The sequence below is a fragment of the Heptranchias perlo genome, chromosome 2 (genome assembly GCF_035084215.1).
Source record: "Heptranchias perlo isolate sHepPer1 chromosome 2, sHepPer1.hap1, whole genome shotgun sequence".
In the NCBI taxonomy this organism is placed as follows: Eukaryota; Metazoa; Chordata; class Chondrichthyes; order Hexanchiformes; family Hexanchidae; genus Heptranchias; species Heptranchias perlo.
The window spans coordinates 28,007,712-28,023,422 of NC_090326.1; the positions used below are offsets into that span (position 1 = coordinate 28,007,712).

The 15,711-nt window shown below is 43.5% G+C and overlaps 1 protein-coding gene across 3 annotated transcripts in view; it reads right to left on the minus strand.

Moving 5' to 3' along the window:
* cdkal1 (CDK5 regulatory subunit associated protein 1-like 1) overlaps positions 1-15,711 on the minus strand; it is a 1,005,231-nt gene that overhangs the window by 603,053 nt on the left and 386,467 nt on the right. For all 3 annotated transcript variants that reach the window (XM_068001614.1, XM_068001608.1, XM_068001620.1), the window contains exon 8: positions 4,810-4,913. In XM_068001614.1, coding sequence (XP_067857715.1) covers positions 4,810-4,913 — 104 coding nt within the window. The remainder of the gene's footprint in view (positions 1-4,809; positions 4,914-15,711) is intronic.

Consider the following 15,711-nt stretch of genomic DNA (forward strand, 5'->3'; position numbering starts at 1 on the left):
TTGGGAAGAGAGTTACCAAAAACAAAACAGGAGGAGAGAGAAAAGTAAAAAAAAATTAATATCACTTCTATTCTCCACTTAAAGATGTAGTATTCGGTATTCAAAACAATGCACCCCAGAGCAATACGTTCACTGCCTGCCTGCATTATTGTGACACGAGAGGACACCACCCACCAGGTGCATGGTTCATACTCCTGTGACTCGGCCAACGTTGTCTACCTCATACGTTGCAGGAAAGGATGCCCCAAAGCATGGTACATTGACGAGACCATGCAGACACTGCGACAACGGATGAACGGACACCGCGCAACAATCGCCAGACAGGAGGGTTCCCTCCCAGTCGGGGAACACTTCAGCAGTCAAGGACATTCAGCCACCGACCTTCGGGTAAGCGTACTCCAAGGCGGCCTTCGAGACACACGACAACGCAAAATCGTCGAGCAGAAATTGATAGCCAAGTTCCGCACCCATGAGGACGGCCTCAACGGTGATCTTGGGTTCATGTCACGCTACACGTAACCCCACCAGCGAACAAAAGTTAACTGTTTTTAATATAACGGGTCAATTGCTGTCTTTGCCTTCCGGATATTTCTATGTTTGTGCCTCTCTCCCTCTGTTTTTTGTTGTTGTTCTGGCCGTTTGTATATTCGGTGGCCCTGTAGGTAACACCTATCTGTCTGAACACTTTGGTTGCCTTGGCAACGGGCAGTTGAAAAGACTATCTGTAATCACCAGGTATTGTTCAGTGATTTATAAATGCGAGAGGTTCGGGGATTTCTTGACATTCACCTGAGGAAGGAGGAAGCCTCCAAAAGCTTGTGAATTTTAAAATAAAATTGTTGGACTATAACTTGGTGTTGTAAAATTGTTTACAATTGTCAACCCCAGTCCATCACCAGCATCTCCACATCATGCATTATTGTAAATTGAGAAATTCAAAATAACATGTATGTGTGGTGAAATACATATGCAGACCACTGCTTGCTGATCTTTCACCATCAGCATGAATTTCAGTGACTGAATTTAACTGACCAGGGCCCAGAATTTGCTGCAGTGGGGCATCTCGCAGCGTGCCCTGTAAGTTAGACTTGCCCCTTCACCCTCAGCTCAAAAACTTTTTACCCTGTAAGTTGCTGGAAGTGCGAGCTGAGAGCGGCATGGCGAGGACATCAGGGACCTTAGTGAACAACAGGATCAAAAGTGTATCTCCTTAACCAATGAGATTGGAGGGAGAGTGAAATAGAGTGGGTGAATTCAATGTCAAATCAGGTACAGAGAGAGAAATAAAGAGAGGGAAAGAAAGGTTGGGTTAAGAGAGAGAAACAAAAGACACAGAAAGGAAAAGCAAGAAAAAAAATTTTAAAACTTAAAATTTCATTTTTAAAATCTCCAACAGCAATTCACACTACATGCAGGAATGAGACTCCATACTTTTAATTGTTCACGTTCTGGGTCAGAGAGGTTGACTGGCAGTAACTAACAATTGTCACGTTATTAAAAGAGTACTTACGCGATTAATTACTTGACTTAACTTTCTGTGGTGAGTTTAATGGGCAATTAATGTGCAAATGCAGCAACTTCATGAAACTCACGGGGAGGTTAAGAGCCAGATGCTGTTTTCGCGAGGCTAATGGAGGAGTGGCACAAAGCATCCAGCAACTTGTGGCGATTCATAATTTACGGGGCATCGCTTCCTCACCACAAGTTGTTGGTCAATTTGCAAATTAATAACAGCGTGCGTCGTTCACAAGCTGTTATTTTTACAGCAAATTCTGGGTCCAGATGGTTTGTTTCAATTATTAAATATGAAAAGTGGTATAAGAGGCACAATAGATTTTTTTAATCTTTAAAAGCTGCTTCACACCAGCTGATTTTATACTGTAGACAATGTCCACCCCCTAACTGTGAGAGATCACATCTTGCAGATGTTCATTTGCCCATTTACACTAGATCTTTGGTATTGGGTTTGCACTGATGCCAAGTATCCAGTAGTTCCCCCACCACTGAGGTTAAACTGACTGGCCTATGGTTGAACATATGAACTACGTTCCTAATAAATCAATCTTAGAACAATACGACCCTGTGTTGACAAAACACAAAATCTTATAGATTAAGAGCAAGCCAGCTGCCCATTTCTCATTTAGAAATTAGTTTATAATAAGTTCTCATTTAGACTTCTAACATAAATGGTACACTCCAGGAGTCACAAATTGAAGTGATTTCTCCAGAAAAATGGACACTAAGGCTGCAGTTATACTAGCACTTTTGTGTTAATGTGAAAGGGTTTTGGGTGGGAACTGATGCACAAGATACCATTACAATGTGGGTGTTAGGTCATGATCTGACATCTGAGCACATTAAAGCCAAGTGGTGTCAGACCCCCTTAAGGAGATCATCTTATGCTGCTTCATGTTTGCAACAGCTTAATACAACTTCAGTCTAGTACAAAACTGCATTTTAAAAAGAGTCCAGGCATTTCGTTGAACCTCTTGGTCAACTTTTAAAACTTGACGTTAAGAACAGAGCAACACTCCTACCCACACTCTTCGAACACTAAAAATAAGCTGCTGAGGGAGCAGAACCCTGCACATTAAGAACAGCACAATGCAAATAAGACTCAGGTCAATCTACTGAAAACTCCAGTCTGCTAACTATGAACTGCCGCTGTCAAACACCAGTCGCAGATAGTAATCCAATATAAATGCAGCCTTAATAAATCCTTCCTCTTATCAAGATTTCTACCAATACACACAAAATTGCTGCCCTATGTGCCCATGCTGTATTAAAGCATTTAAGTACAGTACTCAGAACTCTCTCAGTGACCTGCTGGATGAATGCACTATGTAGTGGGATACTAAAACATATAAAAAGGTCCCAGTTCAATCCTTGATCCAAGGATGTCCAAACTAGGACAGTAATAGGGGAGCCACAATTAGCTTTTGTCCATCTGAATTTGAAAGGGAGGGAAAGAATTGGGGATGGTTCCTGCTCTTAGTCACTAACCAGAGATTCTGCTGGAAATGCTCTATAGATATTGGTTGAAGGCAGGATTGAGTTCAGCTGCAACCCTCTCCCCCAGCCTGTGATCAAATAGCCCTCTGACACACTGTCGAGACTCACACATAAATAATGCTACCTTGGTCAAGGTACTGAAGGATGCCCAGCTTCAGCAGGTGTCAACAGCTTCAGGAAACAAAGCAAAGTGAGACAAAATGTGCTTATCTACTGCATTTTGATCTTGAAGTTAAACAGAAACAGTAAACAGTATGTGAAATTAGAGGGTGCATTTAGTCCAATCAAATTCAACCTTCAATACTCCAGTTATGTATTTCTATAGAGAATACATCACTATGATCCGTAGCTGGTGATTTTTAGGTAACAAATTCACTTGACCAAATAATATTGGTCAATTTGAAAAAAACAGCTGTGGGATTTGTTCACACAAGCATTATTGCCAATGTCAAATCATTCTGCCTTAAAAAAGCAAATGTTCTAAAGGGCGCGGAAGCTTTGTCACTGTTATTACAACATTATTACAACATTACTTCAAGGCTAACACATCCATGGAATTATATTCAAGACATAAGTTAGATTTATATAATGCTTCATCATGTCTCGTAGAACGTCCCAAAGTGCTTCACAGACAATGAATTATTTCTGAAGTGCAGTCACTTTTGGTATATAGGCAAACAGGGAAGCCAATTTGCACACAGCAAGGTCCCACGAACAGCACTGAGTCAAAAGAGTAAAGAAAACTATTTTTGGTCATGCTGGATTGTTCAAGTCAACTAGTTTGTGGTTTTTCAGGAAAAAGACAGAACGTAATTCACAAAATACTGATAAAAGTCTCAAAATCTCAACGAATAAAAACAAAATTTGGCTTATTCAGTCACTGAATACCAATAGCCCTGATTATATTTTTTACACAATAACTTCACAAACCAGAAGCACAGGATACGGGGCTGCATTCATTCTGCGGATAATTTAAAGTCTTATTATTTCACATGGTACATTCACTATGGAAAATAAAAAAACTGTTATTTTGTTACTTTTCCATTTTTAATCTGTCCTTACCAGCGAGATGTAACCAAGACTATAGCTGACAGATCCATAGTAGTTCAATGGTCAGTGAACAGGAGCTATAAGTTCTATATAGCAAAAAGGATGAAGGTTCTTCAAAATGGGTCCAGTGACCTGAATGAACTCGAGCAACACACATAGGCCACAACACTGGACAACAGTGACGTTATAAATAGAATACCAAGGATCAAGAATGAATTGTCCAAAACAGTTTAATGTACACACCCCAAACCAACATTGTACACTTCTCAAATTCCTCCCCTGGCCATCTGTTAAATACAAGCTCACACAAGATCATTATCTTCCTTGTCTCTGTTCAGAAAAATGGCCTGCATTGCATCAAAAGGAGGGTAACACATGGGCAGTGAAGCTGTTCAATACTAAACCAAATTTAATGAAGCGGACTGAAGAACTGCGATAACTGAAAATTTGATGGCCTCATTCTTTAGTGTTAAGATGTATGTAGGAATTATACAAAATAAAGACATCCAACTTCTTCAGCGGTGTGCATCAAATATGAGCAAGTACGATGTCTTGCTAAAAAGTCTTTCTTCCCCCAACAATTGCCAAATATAGGAATAATAAAGCAGCAAACTACTACAATATATTGCATTTCTAAAAAAAAAACATTCTGCAAACATTGGAAAGCAACAAAAAATGTAATCTTTTAAAAAAAAATCAGGAATAACATTTATAAACTGCACAAATGTATCCATACTTAAATTTTACCTTGGAAAGATTGGATGGCTCTGTCTACTAGCTCTTCGACCGAGTAACTGGCCAGGTCTCCTCTCGCATGCTTGGTCTTGCAGTACGTGCAAGCGTTCAGGCAGCTGTAGCAAAAAGAATAGTACAAATTTCACTCAAAAGGGTCACCAAAATTCACTGCACACTGACAGGAATCTAGGAGGGGAAACAGATATTTAAAGACTAAATATATTTTAAAGTCCTTTAAGTACATTTTAGCTGATTGCTAAAATGTTAATTAATTAAATGAATAGACACTTTGTAACATATGGAATATATTACAGTTTATTAAAAAATGATTATTTTAGCCAAATTGTTTTGCCTCAATAAATTTGACTGGGTACCAGTTTTATCCTTCAGCTGTGTGGGAACAAGATCAAGCTTATTAAACCTAAAGCAGCTACAACTTCACTCTCTCCACACGCACGCGCATGCACACGCGTGCACACACACACGCACACGCACACCCTCTAAAAGCAGCCATTTTACTTTTTGTGTATGTGGGGGGTGGGAGGGAAAGACATACTTTATGTTGAATGAATTATGGCTAAATTTCAGAGAAAACTTGCAGCAAATTATTTGTTTTAAATCATCATTTAAATTCAATCACCTTCGCAGCTGGATTCAGAAACTTCCATTATTTATACTACTCAAGGGGCTCATTAGCTGCTTGAGAAGTGTAAAGGGATCACTTTTACAGGCATGTTGTGATTGGCTTGGTTTTTTGGCATTCCACTAATAAGTTCTTATGTACAAAATTGACCATTTAAAAAGTTATCAGCTGACATTGTGATATATGGGTCATAAAAAAACAAAGATTTCTTCAATATGACTTTAAGAATATGTATTCACGTGTATTTTTATGAATCCATTGTGCACTAACAATATTTTTGGGAAGAATACAATGACACATTTAAGCTTCTAGGTCTGTGCTGAGCATTGCAGGTTTAAGGGTTGAACAACTTAAAAAAAAGTTTTTAAACCATTTTCACTGAATCACAGAAATTGACACAGACATTGACCCTTTGTGCCCTATCGACTCTAATCCCCGTTCTCTGCCGTTTCTCCTTATTATATATTTTCCCACCTTTTTTTAAAGAGAGAAAAATATAGCCCAGTGGTTACTTATTATTGCTTTCATACATGATCTTATTTGAAAAATGAACTTTAAAATGGTGTTTACATATTTATCTAGGATTGCATAATAATGTAGTTTTCTTTCTAAATTATAACCAAGAAATGATCAGATTTAAAAGTACAAAACACAAAATAGTTTAGAATCTTCAGATGGTTAACTGAATTATAGTGATTTCTCCAGCTCACAAAACACATATCTGCTCTTGTAAGCCATCTGATGCAGACTTACCAGTCTCCAGTTTAAACAAATCAGTGCAAAGCTTAAAATTCACAGAAAGTAACAAAAGAGCAGGGATCTTCCCCCTCAGTTCACACAAGTTTAGCGCAGGTGCAAAGCAGTTTTGGCTTCGAACAGATGCTAAACTTGGAGTATAAATCGGGTATCAAGGCCTGAACTGACTCTGAAGTAAAGCAGATACTGCCTCACCAGGATATAGAAAGAACTTGCATTTATCTAGCGCCTGTCATTACCCCAGGACGTCCCAAGGCACTTTTCAGCCAATTAAGTGCTTTTGAAGTGAAGTCACTGTTGTACTGCAGGAAACTCGCTCCTTTTCACTTTGGTGTCAAACCAGCCTGACTCCCGATGCAGATTGCATTTCCACTATAAACTATAGCATTGGAGAGAATCAGTAAATCTTGTTCTGTTGTCCCTTACCTACCACATTGATAGGGGTTCACCTCCCCAGCACCTATATATGGCACATTCTGGGAAAGGGAGGAGAACAATCTGACAATTACTGTTTTACAGAAATAAGCACATACTTATTTTGCACAATCACACTTTATCACTTTCAAACAAAATTAATTTGGTTGCAGTAAAATTGGTAATCCAGGTAAATTTAAATACATGAATAGTAACATTTATTTTACAGTAAAGAAATTCATAATTTATAGCAATTGGTGTGCACTATCACGGCTAACACAGAAAACACAAACACAGGTATCTGTGGTTATAATTTCTTTTTAAGTATCAAGTTGTGATAGTTTATCTCCTCTGCATAATACATTTTCAGCTTTTTTGTTATAAAAAATCTGAGCGATTTTTTAACTGAAGGCAAAACTGGGCTCATGTTTCTGCTCCTGTGGGAGTGGGCTAACGGTACTCTCTTTGGCCAGCTGCCTGAAGACATGAAGTACTGCTTAGATACGACATCTCTTCCAGCATCGAACACTCCAAGACAGGATACGAGAAACGTCTCTCCTTCTGAAGGACGATGCTTCTCTCACTTCCAGCCTCCAATCATTCTTCCTGCCAGAATACCTCACATATCCCTCTGTTTTTTTCGAAACTGTTAAAGTCAGTGCTCTTCTGAACTTTGCTCTTCTTTTCAGTCCAAACTGCAAACATGCCATGATGCACATTCTTTCCCCTCTCACACCTTCACTGTGTTGAAATCAAGACATTCTCCTACTCAAACTCATTCCTTTCTATATCCTCAATGCTTTTAAGAACATCTTACCTCCCTTGTCTTCTTGTTTTTCCTCCAATAATCTTCAGGCTTTAAAACCCAACATGGTATTTTTTTTATTCATTCATGGGATGTGTGCGTCGCTGGCAAGGCCAGCATTTATTGCCCATCCTGAACTGCCCTTGAGAAGGTGGTGGTGAGCCACCTTATTGAACCACTTTAGTCTGTGTGGTGAAGGTACTCCCACAGTGCTGTTAGGTAGGAAGTTCCAGGATTTTGACCTAGCGACGATGAAGGAACAGCAATATATTTCCAAGTCAGGATGGTGTGTGACTTGGAGGGGAACGTGCAGGTGGTGGTGTTCCCATGAACCTGCTGTCCTTGTCCTTCCAGGTGGCAGAGGTCGTGGGTTTGAGAGGTGCTGTTGAAAAAGCCTTGCTGCAGTGCATCCTGCAGCCACAGTGTCCTGGTGGTGGAGGGAGTGATGAGGCTAACCTGTCAATATCACATGTCCAAAATCAGCCAACCAAGGATTTTATTTTTAATTCGTTCATGGGATGTGGGCATTGCTGGCAAGGCCAGCATTTATTGCCCATCCCTAATTGCCCTTGAGAAGGTGGTGGTGAGCCGCCTTCTTGAGCCGCTGCAGTCCGTTTGGTGAAGTTTCTCCCACAGTGCTGTTTGGTAAGGAGTTCCAGGATTTTGACCCCGCGCGATGAAGGAACGGCGATATATTTCCAAGTCGGGATGGTGTGTGACTTGGAGGGGAACGTGCAGGTGGTGGTGTTATCATGTGCCTGCTGCCCTCGTCCTTCTAGGTGGTAGAGGTTGCGGGTTTGGGAGGTGCTATCGAAGAAGCCTTGGAGAATTGCTGCAGTGCATCCTATAGATGGTACACACTGCAGCCATGTTGCACCGGAGGTGAAGGGAGTGAATGTTCAGGGTGGTGGATGGGGTGCCAATCAAGCAGACTGCTTTGTCCTGGATGGTGTTGAGCTTAAGCGTTGTTGGAGTTGCACTCATTCAGGCAATTGGAGAGTATTCCATCACACTCCTGACTTGTGCCTTGTAGATGGTGGAAAGGCTTTGGGGAGTCAGGAGGTGAATCACTCGCCGCAGAATACCCAGCCTCCGACTTGCTCTTGTAACTACAGTATTTATGTGGCTGGTCCAGTTTAGTTTCTGGTCAATGGTAACCCACAGGATGTTGATGGTGGGGGATTCGGCGATGGTAATGCCGTTGAATGTCAAGGGGAGGTGGTTAGACTCTCTCTTGTTGGAGATGGTCATTGCCTGGCGCGAATGTTACTTGCCACTTAGCAGCCCAAGCCTGGATGTTGTCCAGGTCTTGCTGCATGCAGGCACGGGCTGCTTCATTATCTGAGGGGTTGCGAATGGAACTGAACACTGTGCAATCATCAGCGAACATTCCCATTTCTAACCTTATGATGGAGGGAAGGTCATGGATGAAGCAGCTGAAGATGGTTGGGCCTAGGACATTACCCTGAGAAACTCCTGCAGCAATGTCCTGGGGCCGAGACGATTGGCCTCCATCAACCACGACCATCTTCCTTTGTGCTAGATATGACTTGAGCCACTAGAGAGTTTTCCCCGATTCCCATTGACTTCAATTTTACTAGGGCTCCTTGATGCCACACTCGGTCAAATGCTGCCTTGATGTCAAGGGCAGTCACCCTCAACTCACCCCTGGAATTCAGCTCTTCTTTCCATGTTTGGACCAAGGCTGTAATGAGGTCTGGAGCCAAGTGGTCCTGGCAGAACCCAAACTGAGCATCGGTGAGCAAGTTATTGGTGAGTGAGTGCCGCTTGATAGCACTGTCGACGACACCTTCCATCACTTTGCTGATGATTGAGAGCAGACTGATGGGGCAGTAATTGGCTGGATTGGATTTGTCCTGCTTTTTGTGGACAGGACATACCTGGGCAATTTTTGTTGTAGCTGTACTAGAACAGCTTGGCTAGAGGCGCGGCTAGTTCCGGAGCACAAGTCTTCAGCACTACAGCCAGGACGTTGTCGAAGCCCATAGCCTTATCATCTAGTAACATCTGACTAGTACCACCTGATTTATTCAGTCATTTTTTTTTAACTCTTTTCAATCTTGGAGGTACGCTGTGGACCTTGGCTCTTAATCTTAGCTGCTTGCCTGCTTGTTACAAAACACCACAGCCTCCCCCCAGGGCCGACCTACTTATGTGACTCAGATTATACCAAGCAGATTGAGAGATTCAACCTGCTGTTACAATTCGAGCGAACTCCAGATACTTTTCTTTGTGCCCAATGGAAAAAGTCTGCTTCCACAGGCAAGCTGAAGCTCCCTATGAATGTAAACACAAAGTAATCTGGAATGGCAGCTACAATGCAAGCAAGCTAAAATTTCAGAGAAAGAAAATAGAGAATTCTACAAAATGAAACAGGACTCATCTCTGATCAGTCACCTGTGTCATCCCATTCCATGGCGCTTAGCGTTTCTACTCAACATTCAGTGCCACCAAAGACAAGAGCATGTATTTCTGGTATCTGTGGTTAGAATTTCTTTTCCTTAAAACTTGTTTTCTTGTCCCCTTCTCAGCATGTGCCACATAACCAAAACTGTTGTGCAGGTTATCAAAAGTCTATCAATGTTATTCCTCGGAAAGTTGACAGTTGAGAGACAGCAGAGCTGGATTTATTCATTCTCAGTCTATCTAACATAGGTTAACACGAAATCTAGATGGGCGGGACCACCCGGCATCAGACCATTCGGCACCGGACACGACAACGGCAAACCAAGCCCAGTCGACCCTGCAAAGTCCTCCTCACTAACATCTGGGGACTTGTGCCAAAATTGGGAGAGCTGTCCCACAGACTAGTCAAGCAACAGCCTGACATAGCCATACTCACAGAATCATACCTTTCAGCCAACGTCCCAGACTCTTCCATTACCATCCCTGTCCCACCGGCAGGACAGACCCACCAGAGGTGGCGGTACAGTGATATACAGTCAGGAGGGAGTGGCCCTGGGAGTCCTCAACATTGACTCTGGACCCCATGAAATCTCATGGCATCAGGTCAAACACGGGCAAGGAAACCTCCTGCTGATTACCACCTACCGTCCTCCCGCAGCTGATGAATCAGTCCTCCTCCATATTGAGCACCACTTGGAGGAAGCACTGAGGGTAACAAGGGCACAAATGGTTCTCTGGGTGGGGGACTTCAAAGTCCATCACCAAGAGTGGCCCGGTAGCACCACGACTGACCGAGCTGGCCGAGTCCTGAAGGATATAGCTGCCAGACTGGGCCTGCGGCAAGTGGTGAGCGAACCAACACGAGGGAAAAACTTACTTGACCTCGTCCTCACCAATCTACCTGTCGCAAATGCATCTGTCCATGACAGTATTGGTAGGAGTGACCACCGCACGGTCCTCGTGGAGATGAAGTCCCGTCTTCGCACTGAGGGCACCATCCAACGTGTTGTGTGGCACTTCCACCGTGCTAAATGGGATAGATTCAGAACAGATCTAGCAGCTCAAAACTGGGCATCCATGAGGCGCTGTGGGCCATCATCAGCAGCAGAATTGTATTCGAGCACAATCTGTAAGCTCATGGCCCGGCATATTCCTCACTCTACCATTATCAACAAACCAGGGGATCAACCCTGGTTCAATGACGAGTGTAGAAGAGCATGCCAGGAGCAGCACCAGGCGTACTTAAAAATGAGGTGCCAACCTGGTGAAGCTACAACACAAGACTACATGCATGCTAAACAGCAGAAGCAACATGCTATAGACAGAGCTAAGCGATTCCACAACCAACGGATCAGATCAAAGCTCTGCAGTCCTGCCACATCCAGTCGTGAATGGTGGTGGGCAATTAAACAACTAATGAGAGGAGGAGGCTCTGCAAACATCCCCATCCTCAATAATGGCAGAGTCCAGCACGTGAGTGCAAAAGACAAGGCTGAAGCGTTTGCAACCACCTTCAGCCAGAAGTGCCAGGTGGATGATCCATCTCGGCCTCCTCTCGATATCCGCACCATCACAGAAGCCAGTCTTCAGCCAATACGATTCACTCCACGTGATATCAAGAAACGGCTGAGTGCACTGGATACAGCAAAGGCTATGGGCCCTGACAACATCCCAGCTGTAATGCTGAAGACTTGTGCTCCAGAACTAGCTGCGCCTCTCGCCAAGCTGTTCCAGTACAGCTACAACACTGGCATCCACCCGACAATGTGGAAAATTGCCCAGGTATGTCCTGTCCACAAAAAGCAGGACAAATCCAATCCGGCCAATTACCGCCCCATCAGTCTACTCTCAATCATCAGCAAAGTGATGGACGGTGTCGTCGACAGTGCTATCAAGCGGCATTTACTCACCAATAACCTGCTCACCGATGCTCAGTTTGGGTTCCGCCAGGACCACTCGGCTCCAGACCTCATTACAGCCTTGGTCCAAACATGGACAAAAGAACTGAATTCCAGAGGTGAGGTGAGAGTGACTGCCCTTGACATTAAGGGAGCATTTGACCGAGTGTGGCACCAAGGAGCCCCAGTAAAATTGAAGTCAATGGGAATCAGGGGGAAAACTCTCCAGTGGCTGGAGTCATACCGAGCACAAAGGAAGATGGTAGTGGTTGTTGGAGGCCAATCATCTCAGCCCCAGGACATTGCTGCAGGAGTTCCTCAGGGCAGTGTCCTCGGCCCAACCATCTTCAGCTGCTTCATCAATGACCTTCCCTCCATCATAAGGTCAGAAATGGGGATGTTCGTTGATGATCGCACAGTGTTCAGTTCCATTCGCAACTCCTCAAATAATGAAGCAGTCCGAGCCCGCATGCAGCAAGACCTGGACAACATCCAGGCTTGGGCTCATAAGTGGCAAGTAACATTCGCGCCAGATAAGTGCCAGGCAATGACCCTCTCCAACAAGAGAGAGTCTAACCACCTCCCCATGACATTCAACGGCATTACCATCGCCGAATCCCCCACCATCAACATTCTGGGGGTCACCATTGATCAGAAACTTAACTGGACCAGCCATATAAATACTGTGGCTACGAGAGCAGGTCAGAGGCTGGGTATTCTGTGGCAAGTGACTCACCTCCTGACACCCCAAAGCCTTTCCACCATCTACAAGGCACAAGTCAGGAGAGTGATGGAATACTCTCCACTTGCTTGGATGATTGCAGCTCCAACAACACTCAAGAAGCTCGATACCATCCAGGACAAAGCAGCCCACTTGATTGGCACCCCATCCACCACCCTAAACATTCACTCCCTTCACCACCAGCGCACTGTGGCTGCAGTGTGTACCATCCACAGGATGCACCGTAGCAACTCGCCAAGGCTTCTTTGACAGCTCCTCCCAAACCTGCAACCTCTACCACCTAGAAGGACAAGAGCAGCAGGCACATGGGAACAACACCACCTGCACGTTCCCCTCCAAGTCACACACCATCCTGACTTGGAAATATATCACCGTTCCTTCATCGTCGCTGGGTCAAAATCCTGGAACTCCCTTCCTAACAGCACTGTGGGAGAACCGTCACCACACGGACTGCCGAGTATACTTTAGATTTTCCTTGCATTCCTGTGGGAGCACCTCTCCTCCATTCAACACCTCAAGACCAACTGGCTGAGAGGAGGAATCCCTGTGTGGGGAGTCGCAATAGGGATCATCACCTACACTAAGGAAGCAGTAGATAGGTCAATGCTAATACGATTTGAAACAAAAAAGGCCTTAACTAAACTATTCACTGTAAGTTACACAACCCTGCTTCTGAAATTCAAATGTGAAAATTCAATTCCCTATACTGCATTGTAAATCATTATTCCTAACCTTTTATCACATCAATGTTCCAATTAGTGTCACTGCAAGTTTCTTGTCATAGCTAAACTATTACAATGGAGAAGTTTTGAATGTAAATCTTGTACCATCTTCCTGCCCAACATGGCCTGCTCTCTCCAAGGCACCAGTGTCTCCTCAATCCAATACTCCAAGTCAACAAATAACAATTTGCATTTAAACAGTACCTTTAATGCATTCCAGAGCTTAGGGCCTCGGCAGCTGAAGGCACAGCCACCAATGGTGAGATGAAGGAGGTGGGGGATGTCCAAGAGGCCAGAGTTGGAGGAACGCAAAGTTCTCAGAGTATTTAGGGCTAGAGGAGGTTGCAGAGATAGGGAGGGGCGAGGCCATGGAGGGATTTAAACATGAGGATGAGAATGTTAAAATCAAGGTGGTGGTGGACCAAGAGCCAATGTAGGTCAGCGAGCACAGGGGTAATGGTTGAAAGAGACTTGTCGCGAGTTTGGATATGGAAAACAGAGTTTTGGATGAGCTCAAGTTCATACAAAATGGGAAGCCGGCCAGGAGAGCATTGGAATCGTCGTGTCAGACAGATATTGCATTAGCTGCAGGCTCACAGTGGGTATTTTTATTTAGTAAAATCTGGAACTGGGCCGGAAGAGCACTTGGCTCAAAGTTGAACACCAAATTTAAATAAAAACTTTACTAATGATGATTAGTAGAAGCTGTCAGTGATTCCGGCACTAAACTTTTCATTCAGGTAAGCACTTAGTATACCCTGGAACCTGCATTATCCAGAATGGCTCCCCAGTGGACTATGAAAATTGGCAGTAATTTTCAGCTCAGTGCCAATTAAAGATGTAACCTGGATCTCCAGCCCGACCTGAAGTGGCAGCCCAGTAGCCAAAAGCAGCTCAGAAGGTGCAAACCAACCTGCCTGAAGGATTCTGTGCAGCCCAATAATAAATGCAACCCAACCTGAAAATCAGCCTGACCCGAAGTGCACTTGCAAGTGTCACTGCAATATATGTGAGGCTCAACATGAGGTTGCAGCTTTACAGTTGAAAGATGCAATCTGACCCAAAACCATAACTCGCACTGGTCCAATTTGCAGATAATTGTGAATGCCGATAATAGAAAGGCTGATAATCAAGGTTCTACTGTAAGTGTGAATCACACATCAGAACATGCTTGAAGAAGTAACAACCCAAGTGCACATTTTGCAAACATAACTTAGCTACTTAGCAAAAATACCTATCTACATAAGAACATAAGAAATAGGAGCAGGAATAGGCCATGTGGCCCCTCGAGCCTGCTCTGCCATTCAATAAGATCATGGCTGATCGTCTACCTCAACTCCACTTTCCCACCCAATGGCAATCACAGCAAATGATTATATGTGCATTTACAACACAGATGGCACGCCCGGTAAATATCGCCAAAGTTGCTAAAAATGGTTACTTATTCATTGTCTACAGATATAGGCCAAAAATAATATAGTTCTTCTTTTATGCTTCAGTGAGATATCACACTATCCTTTCACCTTTGGGATCAGGGGGCAAATCCTGCCCGGACTGATAATGTGGAAATCTTTTCTCTCAGTTAATTATAAGAATTCTAAGTCTGCTCTCTTTGTTGGACATAATGGCCCGAAATGAAATAAATGAGTTTGTGCAATCTCAACCCAGTCTGTAGAGGGCACAGATCCACAGTGCAGCACTGTCCTTAACTTAGAACAAATTAACAATCGTATTCAGAGCAATCACAAGATGGCCCGTGAGAGAGCCAAAAATGTAACAATGATGGAGTCAGCGTGCTCCTGAGGTGGAGATTAAGGTACATTGTTGGAGCAGAGTAGAAAGAGCTTTACTCTGCATTTAGTTGTCCTTTAACTGACACAGCAGTGCTCAATGTTGACACAGGTGGAGGGGGGGTAGATTTTCAACCTGCCACCCGGGTATAAGGTTGGAGTTGGGGATCAGCCGCCCATTATAGAAACATCAGGCAGTTTCTATAATGGATGGTGTAACCGCATCATCAGTTTTACGCCCAGGCGGCAGGTTAAAAGTCTGCTCTTGGGTACTGAAAAGGAAAGCATGTTTGATTTCCCAGCTCTGCCATCCCTTAATCTTGATAAGCACAAAAGCAAAATCCAGCAAAGCATAATTCAGCAAACTGAAAGTGACTGACAAGTATGGAAATTTATGGCAACTAACAGACTGGCTCCACAGGATTCACCACCTGCCTGATACCAAATTGAGTGAATCTCTTTTAATGAAATGATGGCCTGGCAGGCTTCAGGGGGAAGCCCGATGATTGATAATTCTTTGATGGTGAAACTCTCCTCACAACTGAAGCTGTCGGATACTATAAAATGCTACCCCCTTCCAAATTGGTCGGAATACCAATCAAGCCCACATATCCTACTTGAAAGGGTAGATAACACTCTTGATTAATAAATTATGAATGCTAAGTACCTCTTCTAAAATGAATCTAAGATTCTTCCAAGATTTTCTTTTTAAAGTAC